The sequence below is a fragment of the Lampetra fluviatilis genome, chromosome 49 (assembly GCF_964198595.1).
Source record: "Lampetra fluviatilis chromosome 49, kcLamFluv1.1, whole genome shotgun sequence".
Lineage (NCBI taxonomy): Eukaryota > Metazoa > Chordata > Hyperoartia > Petromyzontiformes > Petromyzontidae > Lampetra > Lampetra fluviatilis.
In genome coordinates, this window is record NC_136323.1 from 9,154,011 (window position 1) to 9,173,311 (window position 19,301).

A 19,301-nucleotide genomic window follows, 5' to 3' on the forward strand; every position below is an offset into this window, starting at 1 on the left:
TTACGTCTGTCTGTTTGTGTGTGTGCCTGTCCGTCTGTCTATCTGTATGGCTGTATATTAGTTTATTGGTCTTGTCTATCTGTTTGTGTGTCAATGATTCTGGCTGTTTGTCCAGCTGTCCATCAGTTAGCCAGTTTGTTGATCGATTCGCCAGTCTGTGAATCCATCTGTCTGCATGTCTGCACATTTGTCTGTCCATCTGTCCGTCTGCGTTGACACCTCATTGTCTGCAAATGTGTCTTTCCGTCAGCCCCACGTATCCCTCTTGTCTTGGTCATTCAATCGCTCGCTCCTCCTTCTTGTGCATCCGTCTCGCCCGTGCGCTTCTGCCAATCGTTGTCTACCGCACGCCGCTGCCCGTGAGCCCCGGTCCCCCTCTGTGCCCTGCGCCTGTCGCCGTCTCCCTGCCGGCCTGCTGCGGCCCGTGCACCGCCTCTCCCTCCCTTTGTGTGCGTGTGTGTGCATGCGTGCGTGTGTGCGTGTGTGTGCGTGTGTGTGTGCGTGTGTGTGCGTGTGCGTGTGTGTGCGTGTGTGTGCGTGGGCGTGTGTGTGTGTGTGCGTGTGTGTGTCTGTGTGTGTGCGCGGAACGCAGCGGCTCGCAAACTGGGCGGGCATGAGGGCGCGCTAGGAAACGCATCGACATTTTAATATTTGACATTTTGTCCCGAATTTCATTTAAGTAAAAAACAAAGCCCGTTTATTTATTATTACTTTCATAAAAGCCCGTGTGGATAAATAATTAGGGCTATGACAGAGTGTTCTTTTTAATAAATGCATTGCTTTGTGGGGTTTGTGATTAATTATGCGTTGGAACACAATGCCACGGGATCGGTGCTTGGTCACTCATTTTCCACGAGGGATAGACTCAAAGTTTCCTGTTTTGTTCCTTGCATTTCATGGTGATATTCTCATCACAGTCGCCACTAAAATATAAATCACATTGGCAACCACCACCGTCGCCTCCATCACCACCGCTACCAGGACCACCACACTACAACAACCACCATCACCATCGTCATCACCACCGCTACCAGGACTACCGCCATCACTACCACCACCGCCATCACTTCCGCCACCATCACCACCGCCACTACAACAACCATCGCCATTTTCATTACCACAGCCAGCACTACCGGCATCACCATCACCACAACAACCGCCGTCACCACTGCCACCTGTGTTACCATCCCATTCATATGACATCTCCCGCCTTGTACAGTATTGCCCTTTCCCTGAGCTTACCGTAAATGTAACATTAGCATGTCCTGTGCATAAAACTGTGAATAATCAGTTCTTGCACGCGTGATGGGACTCGTGCACAGACCCAGGCGTCATGATGGCCGGTGCCATTGACGTCTCCTTAGTGCAAAAATAAATTTGTATTTTTATTTTATTTTGTCGATTCATCGGTGACAAGATTGTGGATTCGTTCACGACCCAGGAATTATTCCTCGACTTCAGAGGTGGTTCCTGCTTCTCCGTTCAAATGAGCGGCATTTTGGTATCTTGTTTGTTGTCCTTACCCCCCACCTCTGATGATCACGGTTGGCTACATACGGTACAACAAAATCAGCGATCGGATATCTGCCAATATTTGGAAGGGGCTAGGCAGTGGCATTGCCCATAGGGGTGTGTGCTTCTGCCCATCTATGGCCTTGTGAAAGCCGAATCGAGGTGTCTATTGTACCGATGCTGCTCAGTCGAGCCGACAGCCACGTTAGATAATTATCGATTCATCTAGGAGTTCATCACTGCGTCGAGTCATTGGCAAGCCATCCGTGGGTCGCATAATTCCATTGGTTAGCAAAGCGCTGCGTGAAACGCCCCACCCTTTTATATTTTTTTTACCATCGGCCAATATCTGCGTGATGTTAGCCAATCGCATGGCAGCGGATGGATATTTTTCACGTGGGAATCACTCACGGGGAGACTCGGGACTCCTGCACCAATCGGCAGCTAAGAGCGGCGGCGAGATTCAAATCGCCTGCACCGCCTGCGCCGCCCGTCCGCTCCTGACGTGCCCACAGGGTACGGTGGGTCCCGGGCGCCTGAGGTCACCCGCTTTGGGCGTTCCACCACGCCGCTAGAGTCTCGCCAAAAGGTCCCCTTCGTCGAAGTGAAACGAACCACTTGAGGAAGACTTGGTGAGATGCGTTTAAGATGGCGCAATCCAAGCGGCTGGAATAGGGCCGAGGCGGAGTTCACTCGCTCTCGTTACTCACCTCTGGGGTGAACGTCATTCCTGGTGTCGTAAAAATAAACCTTCTGATGGAACTCGCCAAAAGCCCTGCATGTTGGATTGAGTGGCGAGGCGACGTGGAGGCGTCGCTGCTGCCACTGCGGGGGCGACGTGGAGGCGTCGCTGCTGCCACTGCGGGGACGCCGTGGCGCTGTCGCGGGTCGATGACGACGCAGCCGCCCGGGTGGCCTCTCGTTGGATGATCTGACGGCGCGTGTGGCCGGAATGAAACTTTGTTCACGCGAAAATTCGGTTTCGTTCATTGAAAAAGTGTCCGCGACTAGTCAGTTGCGTTAACGCGAAATTTCGTAAATCGAGGGGTACCTGTGCTATCATTTTTCTCAATCGGAGCACAGCAACCCTCAATTCCACCGCCCCGGCTGCGTCCGGGACAAAGCCGCCAACCGGGGTCGTCCGTGGCTTCCCTCTCTTCCGCAAAACCCAGCGGCAGCCGCCCCCCGATTGTTACCGCGGTGAAGCAGGGCCGAGCGTGGCATCACCGCGGGCGTTGTGTACGCTCGTGAATGCGAGTGGTGGACGGGCGAGATGGAGAGAGGCGCCGGGTGACGAATCCGTGCCGCCACCCCCCCCTCCCTCTGTGCAGATGAACTCGAGCATGAACATGGGCAGCGTGAGCAGCTCGGAGGACGTGAAGCCGCCCCTGGGTCTGCATGGGAACATCCGCCTGGGCTCCCCGCTGCCCTTCCCCAACCCGCTCTGCCTCCCCAAGCACATCTGCGCCATCTGCGGCGACCGCTCCTCCGGTAAACGCGGCGGCTCGTCCCGGCGAGCGCGGCGGACGGTCCCATTCCACAGCCGGTGGCCACTGCCGCCCAGTCCGCTTGCTCGCGCCTGGCTCTGCTCAAAGCCTCCTTGTCGGTGTGTCTGTGTGTGTCTGTGTGTGTCTGTGTGTGTCTGTGTGTGGGGAGCGGTAGTGCATCGGTTAGCACGCTGCGCGATGATCCCGGCGACCCGAGTTCGATCCCGCTCACGGCCATTACCGTTGACGATTATCTGAACCGGTCCTGGGCCTCCCCTAGGTCGACTCAGCCTCAAATGAGTACCTGGTGCAGTATGTAAACATCGCTACGAGGGAGACAAAGGCAGCTGGTCGTGGCCACCCACCCCCTCGTGTGCCGTGCCGGCCTTCATAGGTGCTTCCTGACAGCACTTGTCCCAACAGTCTGTTAAGGCTATACAGGGGATCTTTGTCTTTGTTCTGTTTGTGTGTTCTGTGTGTGTGTGTTCTGTGTGTGTGTATGTTCTGTGTGTGTGTGTGTTCTGTGTGTGTGTATGTTCTGTGTGTGTGTGTGTATGTTCTCTGTGTGTGTGTGTTCTGTGTGTGTGTGTGTTTACGTTCTGTGTGTGTGTATGTTCTCTGTGTGTGTGTTCTGTGTGTGTGTATCTTTATTTAACATCTATTTTGACCACGTAGTTCGTGAAGCCTTCAATAGCTGTACCGGGGGAATTTCCATTTGGTACAGATATAATGGGAGGCTGATCGATGCCCGGGTGCGATCAAGGGGTGGCCCCCTATTAGTCAACCACGTTATGTATGCCGATGATTTGGTAATAGCTGCTCATTCAAAGGAGGAGTTGGAGATGCTGCTGCTGAGACTGGAGCGTGCCACTAAGAGGTGGGGCCTTACCATCAGCCCCACCAAAACTAAGCACCTGCCTGGGTATTTTGTACCATCTGACACTCCACCCCCACAACTCCCAATCGGTGATGGGGCAGTAGTGGAGAAAGTGGAGAGTTTCCCATACTTGGGTAGTGTGCTTATGACCGGCTCCAGTTTAACAGCAGAGGTCTCACTCCGAATCAGTCGAGCGGCAATATCTTTTCATCGGTTGCGTAACGCTGTGTGGAAGCTACCTGGTCTGTCGCTCCGCACGAAGCTTCAGGTCTTCTCGGCCACAGTCATTCCCTCCCTTCTCTACGCTTGCGAAACGTGGACCCCCCTAATGGAGCATCTTCGCCGGTTGGAAACATTTAGGCTGGCCTGCCTACGATCCATCCTGGGTTTAACCAGGCTGGATTGTGTGAGGAGCTCACAAATCCTTGAAAGATCTGGGCAAATCCCATCGGTGAGCTCCTCCAGCAGGCAAGGCTGCGTTGGCTGGGTCATGTAGCCCGCATGCCCAGCCACCGCATGCCTAAACAGCTTTTGTTCGGCCGGATCGAGGGGGCTAAACGGGCGCAGCATGGGCTAGAGAAAAGATGGAGTGATGTGGTACAGGAGGACCTGGAGCTGAGTGGACTTGCCGATGACTGGTACCAGCGGTGTCAAGATCGGCCTTTGTGGAGGAGGCTCGTGAAGGACGCTACTGGGCAGTTGGAGGCAGTCGCCCTCCAACAACAACGGAGGGCGGAGGAGCGACGCTCACAATAACGAGTGGAGCGCCGGGTGGCTAAAGCACAGCAAGTTGGCACAGTAGGGGGCACAGGTGGTGCATCAGCCAATCATCTCGGTCATCTCAGTCAGTCGACCCGTGGCACCTGGGTCTGCCCCGTGACCTCCTGCCAGCGGGCGTTCGACACTTCACGTGGCCTCAAGGTGCACATAGCCTGGCACAAGCTTCGTGGTGACGTCACCGCCACTTAGTGGCGAATGGCGGTTGTTGTTGTATGTTCTGTGTGTGTATGTTATGTGTGTGTGTGTGTGTTCTCAATGGGATTCCATTGGGTGTGGGCTGTGGCTGCCGACGAGTCAGCGGTGCTCTCGTGTCCAGTGAACAATCGGCGGTGGCCGTGCCGCCCCTGGCTCTTGCCGTCCCGGGCAGCCTACATCCCCACGCTCTCCAGCCCGCGATGAGAGTTCTAATGGACGTGTAGCCACCACGGGGGGAAAAAAAAACAACCACCACATTAATTGGTTCCCTTTGTTTGCGTTCCCACTCTGGATTTGTAATCACAGAGTGTCACGTAGGGCTGATTTTATTTGTATTTCTGTCATATCCTCGTGTTTTTCTCCCTTTGTGTATCGGTAAGCATGTTTTATTCTCGCTTCTGTCCATCTTTATGTATGCTCTGCGTATACGCGCGTGAGTGCGGCGTGCGTGTCTGTGCCCGCGCGTCCCAGCTGGTGAGCGCTGTGCTGCGCTACGAACCCGGCGACCCGAGTCCTATTCGCGCTCACGGCCACCAACGACACTGGTGGTAGCGATTATCTGAACCGGTCCCGGGCCTCCCGTGGGTCGACTCGACATCAAACGAGTACCCGGTGCGACGCGTAGACATCGCCGCTGGGGAGACAAAGGCGGCCGGGCGTGCGCGGTGCCGGTCACCCACCCGCGCGGCCTTCGTAGGCGCTACTCGCGAACAGCTCTTGCCCCGACAGTCCGTCGAGGCTACGCGGGGTGTCTTTTTAACACATAGGCTTTTGCGACCAACGTCATCCATGATATATATTTCCGCGATCTAACCCAAAAAACCCCATATATTATGGGGTGTCTGTGCGTGCGTGCACCAGGCAAGCACTACGGCGTGTACAGCTGCGAGGGCTGCAAGGGCTTCTTCAAGCGCACGGTGCGCAAGGACCTCACCTACACGTGTCGCGACACCAAGGGCTGCATCGTGGACAAGCGGCAGCGCAACCGCTGCCAGTACTGTCGCTACCAGAAGTGCCTCAACACCGGCATGAAGCGCGAAGGTGAGCGCGGTGCGCCCGCCGGCTACAATCCACTCCAGACTAAAGTCGGCTCCAGGCTAAAGTCCGCTTCAGGCTAAAGTCGGCTCCAGGCCAAAGTGCACTCCAGACTAAAGTCCACTCCAGACTAAAGTCCACTCCAGGCTAAAGTCCACTCCAGACTAAAGTCCACTCCAGGCTAAAGTCGGCTCCAGACTAAAGTCCACTCCAGACTAAAGTCCACTCCAGACTAAAGTCCACTCCAGGCTAAAGTCCACTCCAGACTAAAGTCCACTCCAGGCTAAAGTCGGCTCCAGACTAAAGTCCACTCCAGGCTAAAGTCCACTCCAGGCTAAAGTCCACTCCAGACTAAAGTCCACTCCAGGCTAAAGTCCACTCCAGACTAAAGTCCACTCCAGGCTAAAGTCGGCTCCAGACTAAAGTCCACTCCAGACTAAAGTCCACTCCAGACTAAAGTCCACTCCAGGCTAAAGTCCACTCCAGACTCAAGTCCACTCCAGGCTAAAGTCGGCTCCAGACTAAAGTCCACTCCAGGCTAAAGTCCACTCCAGACTAAAGTCCACTCCAGACTAAAGTCCACTCCAGACTAAAGTCCACTCCAGGCTAAAGTCCACTCCAGACTAAAGTCCACTCCAGGCTAAAGTCCACTCCAGACTAAAGTCCACTCCAGACTAAAGTCCACTCCAGGCTAAAGTCCACTCCAGACTAAAGTCCACTCCAGACTAAAGTCCACTCCAGGCTAAAGTCCACTCCAGGCTAAAGTCCACTCCAGGCTAAAGTCCACTCCAGACTAAAGTCCACTCCAGACTAAAGGCCACTCCAGGCTAAAGTCCACTCCAGACTAAAGTCCACTCCAGACTAAGGTCCACTCCAGACTAAAGTCCACTCCAGACTAAAGTCCACTCCAGGCTAAAGTCCATTCCAGGCTAAAGTCCACTCCAGGCTAAAGTCCACTCCAGGCTAAAGTCCACTCCAGACTAAAGTCCACTCCAGACTAAAGTCCACTCCAGGCTAAAGTCCACTCCAGGCTAAAGTCGGCTCCAGACTAAAGTCCACTCCAGACTAAAGTCCACTCCAGGCTAAAGTCCACTCCAGACTAAAGTCCACTCCAGACTAAAGTCCACTCCAGGCTAAAGTCGGCTCCAGACTAAAGTCCACTCCAGACTAAAGTCCACTCCAGACTAAAGTCCACTCCAGACTAAAGTCCGCTCCAGACTAAAGTCCACTCCAGGCTAAAGTCCACTCCAGAATAAAGTCCACTCCAGACTAAAGTCCACTCTAGGCTAAAGTCCACTCCAGACTAAAGTCCACTCCAGACTAAAGTCCACTCCAGGCTAAAGTCCACTCCAGACTAAAGTCCACTCCAGGCTAAAGTCCACTCCAGGCTAAAGTCGGCTCCAGGCTAAAGTCCGCTCCAGGCTGAAGTCCACTCCAGGCTAAAGTCCACTCCAGGCTAAAGTCCACTCCAGACTAAAGTCCACTCCAGGCTAAAGTCCACTCCAGGCTAAAGTCCACTCCAGACTAAAGTCGGCTCCAGACTAAAGTCCACTCCAGGCTAAAGTCCACTCCAGACTAAAGTCCACTCCAGGCTAAAGTCCACTCCAGGCTAAAGTCCACTCCAGACTAAAGTCCACTCCAGGCTAAAGTCCACTCCAGGCTAAAGTCCACTCCAGGCTAAAGTCGGCTCCAGGCTAAAGTCCACTCCAGGCTAAAGTCCGCTCCAGGCTAAAGTCGGCTCCAGGCCAAAGTGCACTCCAGGTTGACGTTCGCTGAGGCTACAGTCCGCTCCAGGCTAAAGTTCACTACAGGCTAAAGTTTTCTCCAGGCTGAAGTCCACTGCCGGAACGAAGGTTTGGGCGATGGGCCACCGCCCAAGTGTGCTCGACCGGACGTGCAGATCCCGTGTGGAAGCACCGCTCAGTCCACTTAGCCTAAAATGAGGATCCAGTAATGAGTCTCTCCTAGGCCGACTTAGCCCTAAGTGAAGTGAGGAGCCACTGTGAGAAGCCGTCGGGCCGAGAGAGCCCAGGGAGAGCCCAACTCGCACGAGGGGTGGCACGACGCGACACTGCCACCTTCTGACCCTTGCAGCGCCACGCCTGCAGCATCCGGCAAGCACTCATGAAGTGCTAGGCAGGCTCCAAGCTGCTTAGCTTACACAATCCGACAAGATGGGGCGGATTTTGGGGTGATGAAAGCTTGACATTGTCAGTGTGGGCCTTTTGGAAGACCGGTGCCCCTCGTTTGGTTATCGGGAGATGCACCCCCCTCCCGCACCCCCCCACCAAAGACACAATGAGAGGTGATAATCTACCTGTCGCCAAAACAATTCGGGCATCGCGCGTCGTCCAAGATTATCGGCCGTTTCCGCTCGCGTGCCGGGAAGCGCTGCGGCGACCGTCGATCGCGTCCCACCGGCGCTCGCTTAGAACGCCGCCGCGGGCTGGGTATCCGGGCGTGCTATGCGCGGGGCGGAGCCACCGTGGGTCTGTGAACCGAGTCGCGGACTGAGACGACGGCGCCGTACGTCGCCGCGGCGGGGACGAGGCGATCGGGACCCTACGGGAGAGCTCCGATCGGTAGCCGAACTTGTCGAACGCCCCCAACACGCGCCCAACGTCGTTGCCGGGATCAAACGGTGCCGATTCCCGCCGCGTGCGGCACATCAAGGCCCTGAGGAGCTCCCTCGGCGTGATTGGCCAGCTCAAAGGCGTGCACGAAACTTGGCAGCACCCTCCTCAGAAGGAGTCTCGTGACTCGGTGAAGCTTTCGCTTGTGAACGAGCGAAGTGATCATCGTAGTAATAATAACAACAATTGCCTCCCACTGCTTGAAACCGTTCAAAAGTCACCATCCCTCCCATCCCACATCAACCACCTCCAGTCCCTCACGATTCCCGCTGCACGCCGGTTCACACCCGCCCTGCCAAAGATCCCCCGTATAGCCTTTGACAGACAGTTAGGGAAAGTGCTGTTAGCAAGCACCTATGAAGGCCGGCACAGCACATGTGGCAGTGGGTGGCTAACAACACTCCCGGCCGCCTTTGTCTCCCCAGTGGCGATGTTTACACACCGCACCATGTGCTCATTTTAGGCTGAGCAGATCTAGGAGAGGCCCATGACCGGTTCAGATAATCTTCACTGGTGTTGACCGTGACCGGAATTGAACCCAGATAGTCGGGTCCGTAGTGCAGCGCGCTAATTGTTACATAACCACCCTGATACACACAGACACACAGACACACGTACACATACAGACACAAAAAGACAAAGATCCCCCATATAGCCTTAACAGACTGTAGTGGCAAGTGCTGTTAGCGATATGAAGTCGGGAACGGTACACGAGGGGGTGGGTGGCCAGCACCACGCCCGACCGCCTTTGTCTCCCCAATGGCGATGTTTACACACCGCACCAGGTACTCATTTGAGGCTGAGTCGACCTAGGGGAGGCCCAGAACCGGTTCAGATAATTGTCACTGGTGTTGGCCGTGAGCGGGTCGCCAGGTCCGTAGTGCAGCGCGCTAACCAATACACTACCGCTCCCCATATATAGACACACACAAACACGTAGACACAGACACATGTACACGCACACACACGTACACGCACACAGACACACAGACAAACGTACACACACAGACACATGTACATAAACAAGCACACATCACACATAGACACACGTCCACACACGTCCACACACGTACACACACAGACCCACGTACACACACACCATACGTGCACTCGCGCACACAAAGCAACCTGACGCGCAGACACGCGGACGGCCGGCGCGTCCACATGACGGCGGCTACAGCGTCCCCCCCCTCCCCTACTCTGTGCCCCACCACCGCCACCGCCACTGCCGATGCCACCGCAGCCGTGCAGGAGGAGCGCCAGCGGGGTAGGGAGCGCGAGGACTGCGACAGCGAGGGCGGCGTCCCGCTCGAGGACATGCCGGTCGACAAGATCCTGGAGGCCGAGCTCGCCGTGGAGCCCAAGACTGAGGGCGGCTGCGAGCCCGGCGGCGGCGGTGGCGGCGGCGGCGGCGGCAGGAGCCGTACCGCCTCTCCCGGCACCTCGGTGCGTTCGTGCGTCCGTGTGTGCGTGAGTGTGAGAGGTCCTGGCAAGGATTGGTCAACATCGCCTTGCCAGACATGCCGTGGAGAAGCTTGCTGAGCCCCAAAGTGGTTTCAGGAAAGGGTGGTCGTGCATGGACGCCATATTCTCTGTCCGTCTGCTACAGCAGAGGTGTTGGGGAATGCCAACGGGACCTACATCTCTGCTTTATTGACCTGGTAAAGGCCTATGATACCATCAATAGGCCATGGCTCTCGGTTGTTCTTCGTGCCCGGGTAAAGGCCCGGGTAAAGCTTAGTGGCCAGAAGTTCACGTTAGGGTGCAACAGGGATATCCTCTGGCTCCCACGTTATTTAACATCACCTTTGACCACGTAGTCTGAGAAGCTTTTCATGGTTCTTCCGGAGAAATTTATATCTGGTACACATACAGTGGGAGGCTGATCGATGCCCGGGTGCGGTTGAGGGATTTCTCCCTATTGGTCAACCATGGTATGTATGCTGATGATCTGGTGATTGCTGCTCACTCTGAGGAGGAGTTGGAGGCACTGCTGCTAAACCTGGAGCGTGCCGCTAAGAGGCAGGGGTCTTACCATCAGCCCCACCAAAATTAAGCACCTGCTTGGGTATTTTGTGCCATCTAACACTCCACCCCCTCAATTCCCAATTGGTGATGGAGCAGTTGTGGAGAGAGTGGAGAGTTTTCAATACCTGGGCAGTGTGCTTATGACCAGCTCCGTTTTGACAGCAAAGGTCTCACTCCGAATCAGTCGAGCCGCATTATCTTTTCATTGGCTGGCTACGTAATGCTGTATGGAAGCTACTTGGTCTGTCGCTCCACACGAAGCTTCGGGTCTTCTCGGCCGTCATGCCCTCCCTTCTCTATGCTTGTGAAACGTGGACCCCTCTAATGGAACATCTCCGCCAGTTCGGAACATTCAGGCTAGCCTGCCTCCGATCCATCCAGATTTTAACCAGGCTGGATTGTGTGAGGAGCTCACAAATCCTTGAAAGATCTGGACACATTCTCATCGGTGAGCTCCTCCGGCAGGCAAGGCTGCGTTGGCTGGGTCATGTAGCCCGCATGCCCAGCCACCGCATGCCTAATTGGCTTCTGTTTGGCCAGATAGAGGGGGCTAAATGGGCACGACACAGGCTGGAAAAGAGATGGACTGATGCGGTACAGGAGGATGTGGCGCTGAGGGGACTTGCTAAAGACTGCTACCAGTGGTGTCAAGATCGACCTTGAACACTTCACATGGCCTCAAAGTGCACATAGCCTGGTACAGGCACCGTGGTGACATTACCGCCATTAAGTGCCGAATGGCGGCTGTTGTTGTTGTTGTGAGTTTGCATGTGAGTGAGTGCTTCAGTCAGTAAGTGAGTGTGAGTGAGCCTGACCGAGCGAGTGAGTTAGATATTCGAATGGAGAAACTTCGTCCCGTGACCTGACACCCACAGTACAATCGGTACTAATTCGGGGGTGGGAGTATGTGCGTATATACATATACAAATATACAATTTCTAAAGCCATTCAACGTCTTGTTTTTTGCAGCCGAACGACCCCGTCACGAACATTTGCCAAGCGGCCGACAAGCAGCTCTTCACGCTCGTCGAGTGGTCCAAGAGGGTGCCGCACTTCTCCGAGCTCCCCCTCGACGACCAAGTGATCCTGCTAAGAGCCGGTAACCCCCCCCTCACCACCACCACCACCACGGCTTCCTTCCTCCCTCACCGTGACCCCTTCTGGTTGTGCCGCCGCCAGGCCCCGCCTCGGCAGTCATGGTTATCGGCGGCCAAAGGGGCTGATCACGAGCGGTCCGAGTGTCGTCTGTCCGGTTTCGACACGCACTGTCTCATCAGCAGAGTCAGACTCGCTTGAATGATTCAATGCTGGTGAACTGCCAAATGTTGTAGGCAAGGACTCTCGCATCTTACCCAGAAGACAGAAACAATTGCTCAACTCTCATCCGCGTCCACCTCACTCCCTCCTTTCAACATCGGCGGTCTTCACATCAAATTGGTTCCCAATTTCACTTGCCTCGTTTCTGCCCTCTCCCCTGCGCGCTCGCTTGACTTGATGACGAAATCCACGCTCGCGTCAACACAGAGCCTCGGCTTCCTTGGGACGGGCCAGGGTTTTCGAGAACCGTCACCTCAAGACCCAAACCAAGGTGGCAGTTTTGCAACGCCGTTTGTGTCTCCACCCTGGCTCTACGGCTCAGAGACCTGGGCACCATATAGGCGGCACATCGACATCCTGGAATCCTTCCACACCAAGTCGTTCTGCGCTGAGTCGAATGCGGCTAAACGACACCTCCGCTGGCTTGGCCAGGTGGTCCGCACGGCCTGATCACCGCCTCCCCCGTCGAGTTCTCTACGGCCAACTCAGCGCAGCCAAACGCTCCGCTCTGGGACATCAAAAGCACTTCAAGGACCACAGCAAGGACCCGCTGCAACATCGATCCCTCCAGCCTGGAACCCCGGGCGTTGGGCAGGTCCACCTGGCGGTCCACCTGCGCCAGAGGGGTTCGGCACCCGGAAGTCGCCGTCTCGCAGAGGAGATGTGAGAGACGCACCCAGAGACACCGATGCTTAGCCGGGATAACGCCATCCGACACCCGACACGCTCCGCACGTGTCCCAGCTGCAGCGGCAGAGCGCGCGGCTCTCGCGTTGCCCTCCACGGCCACGTGAAGTGGCACGAGCGCCAAAAACGCCGATGGACAGCCAAGAGGTCTTAAAGATACGAGACGAGAGGCCTTGCTGATGAGCCCCGCGAGGCTGAAACGGGTCCCGAGTTTGCACGCTTGACCACGTGCCGCTGGTTAACGTGAGGCCAAGAGTAGTCTTGGTAGCTGAGGCACGCGTGTGTGCATTGTACAGTGTGCGTATGCGTGTGTGTGTGTATAATGTGTATGTAACGTATGTGTAATGTGTGTGTGTATAATGTGTATGTAACGTATGTGTAATGTGTGTGTGTATAATGTGTATGTAACATGTGTAATGTGTGTGTGTATAATGTGTATGTAACGTGTGTGTAATGTGTGTGTGTATATAATGTGTATGTAACGTGTGTGCAATGTGTGTGTGTATATAATGTGTATGTAACGTGTGTGCAATGTGTGTATATAATGTGTATGTAACGTGTGTTGAATGTGTGTGTGTGTATATAATGTGTATGTAACGTGTGTGTAATGTGTGTGTGTGTATATAATGTGTATGTAACGTATGTGTAATCATGTAATGTGTGGGTGTATGTGTACAGTGGGCAGTGTTGCGGGTAGTGCTCTGCGCTACGAAACTGGACCACCCGAGTTCGATTCCTGCTCATGGCCATCACCAGTGAGCTGGTCCTGAACTTCCTCTCCCAGGTCGACTTGGCCTCAAATTAATACCTGGTGCGGTGTGTTAACATTTCTACTCGGGAGACAAAGGCGGCCAGGCGTGGTGCTGGCCACCCACCCACCCCCTCGTGTGCCATGCCGGCCTTCATAGGTGCTCGCGAACAGCACTTTCCCCAACAGTCTGCTAAGGCTATACGGGGGATCTTTGTCTTTGTGCGTGTGTGTTTAATGTTTAGGGTGGAACGAGCTGCTGATCGCGTCGTTCTCGCACCGCTCAATCGGCGTCTCCGACGGGATCCTGTTGGCCACGGGGCTGCACGTCCACCGCAGCAGTGCCCACAGCGCCGGCGTCGGCTCCATCTTCGACCGGTGGGCGCCCGAGCAGCCGCGCTCTCACGCCACCAAATCCCTCCCACACCTCTCTCCAGAGCGGACGATTTTGATTGATTTGCACGGACATTTTTAGTGCGTTCATTTCTGCCGAATTCAGTTCGATGCGGCACGCTTGTTGACGAGAGGGACGAGGAGGACGACCATTATGATGATGTGCATTTAATAATAATAATTAACATTTGTACAGTGGTGCATTTCATCCGTAGATCCCAATGTGTATGGGAAGCAGGAAATAAACAGAACCTGCGGGGTGAACGGAGAGAAAGGCCAGCTTAGAGAGTGACATTGAGAGCGCCAACGTCTCCGATTGGCTTCCTACTCAAAGGCACAAAGCGATGCTCCCCAAGCCTGGGAGCAAGCGCCCCGCTGGTCACCGCAGGAACAGAACCTGGACCTCGGGGGGTTGCTCGGGAGAGAGGCGACGCGATAGATCTCAGGGACCTCATTGGGAGAGCAGTCGGCTCCCGTAGACATCGCGCGCGCTGCTTTTGGCTTTGCGGGCGCCGTGACAACGGGCGTCGGTCGCGGACGTTCAGGGTTTCACGCCGGCAGAGGCCGCCCGCGAGAGCTACGAAGCCCCCTCGGTCACCGTCACCGGCACCGGCGTCAGCCGCCGACAGCCCGGGTCCACCGTGATGGGGACGCACACGAGGAAGTCCATGCGAGAGGTTTTTTTGTTTTGTTTTGGGTTAGATCGCGTACATTTAAGTGTTGTGTCGTCGTTAAAGCTGCTACCACCACCGCCCGACACAGACAATTGGTGAGGTTTGTGACGTAAACAATACCTGCCAATTAGTCGCTATTTCAGCACAGCGATGTGTTGATAACGACGATCATCGTGATGAAGCTAGCTGTACAGTGAGGGAAAAAAGTATTTAATCCCCTGCTGATTTTGTACGTTTGCCCACTGACAAAGAAATTATCAGTCTATTATTTTAATGGTAGGTTTATTTGAACAGTGAGAGACAGAATAACAACAACAAAATTCTGAAAAACGCATGTCAAAAATGTTATAAATTGATTTGCATTTTAATGAGGGAAATAAGTATTTGACCCCCTCTCAATTAGAAAGATTTCTAGCTCCCAGGTGTCTTTTATACAGGTAACGAGCTAAGATTAGGAGCACACTCTTAAAGGGAGTGCTCATAATCTCAGCTTGTTACCTGTATAACAGACACCTGTTCACAAAAGCAATCAATCAATCAGATTCCAAACTCTCCACCATGGCCAAGACCAAAGAGCTCTCCAAGGATGTCAGGGACAAGATTGTAGACCTACACAAGGCTGAAATGGGCTACAAGACCATCGCCAAGCAGCTTGGTGAGAAGGTGATAACAGTTGGTGCGATTATTCGCAAATGGAAGAAACACAAAAGAACTGTCAATCTCCCTCGGCCTGGGGCTCCATGCAAGATCTCACCTCGTGGAGTTGCAATGATCATGAGAACGGTGAGGAATCAGCCCAGAACTACACGGGAGGATCTTGTCAATGATTTAGAGGCAGCTGGGACCATAGCCACCAAGAAAACAGTTGGTAACACACTACGCCGTGAAGGACTGAAATCCTGCAGCGCCCGCAAGGTCCCCCTGCTCAAGAAAGCACATATACATGCCCGTCTGAAGTTTGCCAATGAACATCTGAATGATTCAGAGGACAACTGGGTGAAAGTGTTGTGGTCAGATGAGACCAAAATGGAGCTCTTTGGCATCAACTCAACTCGCCGTGTTTGGAGGAGGAGGAATGCTGCCTATGACCCCAAGAACACCATCCCCACCGTCAAACATGGAGGTGGAAACATTATGCTTTGGGGGTGTTTTTCTGCTAAGGGGACAGGACAACTTCACCGCATCAAAGGGACGATGGACGGGGCCATGTACTGTCAAATCTTGGTTGAGAACCTCTTTCCCTCAGCCAGGGCATTGAAAATGGGTCGTGGATGGGTATTCCAGCATGACAATGACCCAAAACACACGGCCAAGGCAACAAAGAGTGGCTCAAGAAGAAGCACATTAAGGTCCTGGAGTGGCCTAGCCAGTTTCCAGACCTTAATCCCATAGAAAATCTGTGGAGGGAGCTGAAGGTTCGAGTTGCCAAACGTCAGCCTCGAAACCTTAATGACTTGGAGAATATCTGCAAAGAGGAGTGGGACAAAATCCCTCCTGAGATGTGTGCAAACCTGGTGGCCAACTACAAGAAACGTCTGACCTCTGTGATTGCCAACAAGGGTTTTGCCACCAAGTACTAAGTCATGTTTTGCAGAGGGGTCAAATAGCAAGGGATCAAATACTTTTTTCCCTCACTGTAGTTACCGGCAAAACATCATGTTGTGAGTTTGCTCTCCAACACACTGGTTTGCTGAACTAGCAACACATTTTCATGTTTTGTTTACGTGGCAAACCCTACTAATTGGCTGTGTTGGGTGGTGGCCGGTTTAATATCACATTTATATTTAAGTGATCTAACCCTAAAAACCTCTTATGGATAAGATTGGTCATGAAAGCCTGCTACTAAGTGTTATACAGAGCAAGATACGTACACAAATTAATCAACTCAAAAATATGTTAACTCGCAATTTTTTTAATTCTAGCAGGTAAGGCCCACTGAGCGATGTAGCTCTTTTTCAGAAGCGACCTGGCCATCACAGATGATATCTCAACAAAGTGGCTGATCACGCGGAAATTTATAGCAGCCAAATATTCAAAGCGTGCGTCAAAACATGCAAACAGTGAATGCAGACTTGATGCCTTGCACAGGGTAACTTGATGTTCAAACTTGGTGTTTGAACATCTGAACGCCTGTTTTATTGCGAGATAGGGTTTGAGATAATATTATATTTTTATAATTGTATTTCAACGAGACCCCGGTGCAGAGCACGAACCGCGGTGCAAGGAACGGGGGGGGGGGGGGGGGTACAGAAACTCCGCGGACACAAGTTCCGAACGCCGTGCTCCTGGATTTAGAAGAGGGGGGATATTTGGCTCGCTGCTGCCCCACCGAGTGGGCGAGGGGACGGTGAGGAAGAAATGGAATAATGAAGGGGAGGAGCACTTGAGAAGGAATAATTTACTCGCACTTAGTGAACTTATCAAGCGGTAAAAGCCCCGCATGAGATGGTATCGTTAGAATTAACCGCGTGTAAAGGCGCATGGACGATGCTCCTAGCAGCCCGTGGCTGCCGCTGCTGCCGCTGTCTCCTGGCCGAGTGCCACTTGGCGAGGAGCTGCGTGGCTCAGTGCGGGCCTTCGCTCGGGGGGGGGGGGGGGGACAAAGCTCTCGCTCGTGAAATAAATAAAGCGCGCGAGCCTAGCGGATTCATTTAGTCACGAATTACGCCGTGGCCCTGGAGAGCGGAGACTCGCCGCTCGGCGGAGGATGTGATCGGTCACAGCCACGCCGCACGGCTCGGAGTCACGCGGACCACTTCACTGCTGCTCGATAACGGGGTGGCTGGACGTGCGGATGCGGGGGTGGTGGGACGTGTGGATGTGGGGGTGGTGGGCGCTAGGAGCTGAGAGGCGCGGCGTCTGCTTTTAGGGTCCTCACGGAGCTCGTCTCCAAGATGCGGGACATGAACATGGACAAGGCCGAGCTGGGCTGCCTGCGTGCCATCGTCCTCTTCAACCCTGGTGCGGCACCACCACCGCCACCACCGCTACTACCACCACCACCGCCACTACCACCACCACCACCGCCACCACCGCCACCACGACCGCCTCTGCCAACACTGCCACCAGCACCACCACCCCTACCACTACCACCACCACCACCGCTACTACCACCACCACTACCGCCACCACTACCGCCAGCACCACCGCAACCACCACCGCAACCACCACCGCGACCACCACCACCGCCACCACCGCTACTACCACCACCGCCACTACCACTACCACCACCGCCACCACCGCTACTACCGCCACCACCGCTACTACCGCCACCACCGCCACCACTACCACCACCGCCACTACCGTCACCACCTCCACCGCCACCGCTACTACCACCACCGCTACTACCACCACCGCCACCACGACCGCCTCCACGACCGCCTCCATGACCACCACCACCGCCTCCGCCAACTGCCACCAGCGCCACCACCCCTACCACTACCACCTCCACCACCTCCACCACCACCGCCACCACCGCTACTACCACCACCACCGCTACTACCACCACCACTACCGCCACCACCACCACCACCGCTGCTCCTGCTGCTACTCTTACTGCAGCTGCTGCTGTCATTGCTGTTGCTCTTACGCTCGATGTCTGTATGTTGAACTTCTTCCGTACCATACATAGCCAACCATGCTAATCAGAGGTGTGACTGCTGCTAATGCTGCTGCTGACAGTGCAAGTGAGTGCGGGGAACGGTGGGTGTAGCGGTTAGTGCTACACTGCGCTAAGAACCCGGCGACTCGAGTTCGATTCCCACTCACGGCCAACACCCAGTGACGATTATCTGAACCAGTTATGGGCCTCCCCGAGGTCGACTCAGCCTGAAACGAGTACCGAGTGCGATGTGTAAAAACCGGGGAGATGAAGGTCGTGTTGCTGGCCACCCACCTGCTCGTGCTCCGTTCCGGCCCTCATAGGTGCCCGCAAACAGCGCTTTCCCCAACAAGTCTGTTATGGCTAAACGGTGGGGTGGGGGTGGATCTTTGTCTTTGATGTGCGCTGGGACTCTGCCGACACAGATGCAAAGGGGCTGTCGAGCCCCAGTGACGTGGAGGCACTCCGGGAGAAAGTCTACGCATCGCTGGAGTCTTACTGCAAGCAGAAATACCCCGATCAGCCCGGCAGGTGAGTGGGGAAGACGGCCACTCCGCCCGCTCCTTAAGCCGCCCCTCCGCAGCCGCCTGGACTGAAGCGGCCTTTGCCCGGTCCCAGCAACAGTCCAGACACGGCCACGCAGTCTGAACGGAAGCTGACATGTATGTTGAACGTCTTTTGTGCCGTACGTAGCCTGCTGTGCTAATCGGGCACGCGGATTTTGTGCTGGGAATTGCACTGAAACATAATTATACAAAAACATGTTTTTTATTGTCCCAGGTAAGGCCCACTAAGCTATTTAGCTATTTTTCAGAACCGACCTGGCCACAAATGATAGCTCAACGAAGTGGCTTATCAAGTGTAAGTTTATCGCAGCCAAATAATCTAAACACATGTTTCTAAATGTATACATAGTGAAGTAGTAAACAGTGTCAACAGTTGTGATGCTGTGCAATTGTTGTTCCCCTTCCGGCTTGCCCAGGTTCGCGAAGCTCTTGCTGCGCCTACCCGCCCTGCGTTCCATCGGCCTCAAGTGCCTGGAACACTTGTTTTTCTTCAAGCTCATCGGCGACACTCCCATAGACACCTTCCTCATGGAAATGCTGGAGGCCCCCCATCAGATGACTTGAGATTGGGGGGGGGGTGTCAGGCGGGTGGGCGGGGTGGATGGGTGGTTGAGGGGGTCGGAGATGCCTCTTCGGAGTTTTCAAACATTTTATCAAAATCGCACGTCCGGAGAAAAATCTCGTGGGACTTTATGCAAAAACTCCCGCTCGGCTCGGAGGCGGAGGAAGGAGCGGGTTCCACACTTGGCAGCGTGAAGCTTTTCACACG

The 19,301-nt window shown here is 54.6% G+C and overlaps 1 protein-coding gene across 7 annotated transcripts in view; it reads left to right on the forward strand.

Moving 5' to 3' along the window:
* LOC144948522 (retinoic acid receptor RXR-alpha-B-like) overlaps positions 1–19,096 on the forward strand; it is a 143,954-nt gene extending 124,858 nt beyond the window's left edge. For all 7 annotated transcript variants that reach the window (XM_078878094.1, XM_078878088.1, XM_078878091.1 and 4 more), the window contains 8 exons: positions 2,844–3,003; positions 5,713–5,892; positions 9,763–9,965; positions 11,517–11,646; positions 13,544–13,676; positions 17,235–17,326; positions 18,392–18,497; positions 18,949–19,096. In XM_078878094.1, coding sequence (XP_078734220.1) covers positions 2,844–3,003; positions 5,713–5,892; positions 9,763–9,965; positions 11,517–11,646; positions 13,544–13,676; positions 17,235–17,326; positions 18,392–18,497; positions 18,949–19,096 — 1,152 coding nt within the window. The remainder of the gene's footprint in view (positions 1–2,843; positions 3,004–5,712; positions 5,893–9,762; positions 9,966–11,516; positions 11,647–13,543; positions 13,677–17,234; positions 17,327–18,391; positions 18,498–18,948) is intronic.
* Positions 19,097–19,301: the final 205 nt, after the last annotated feature.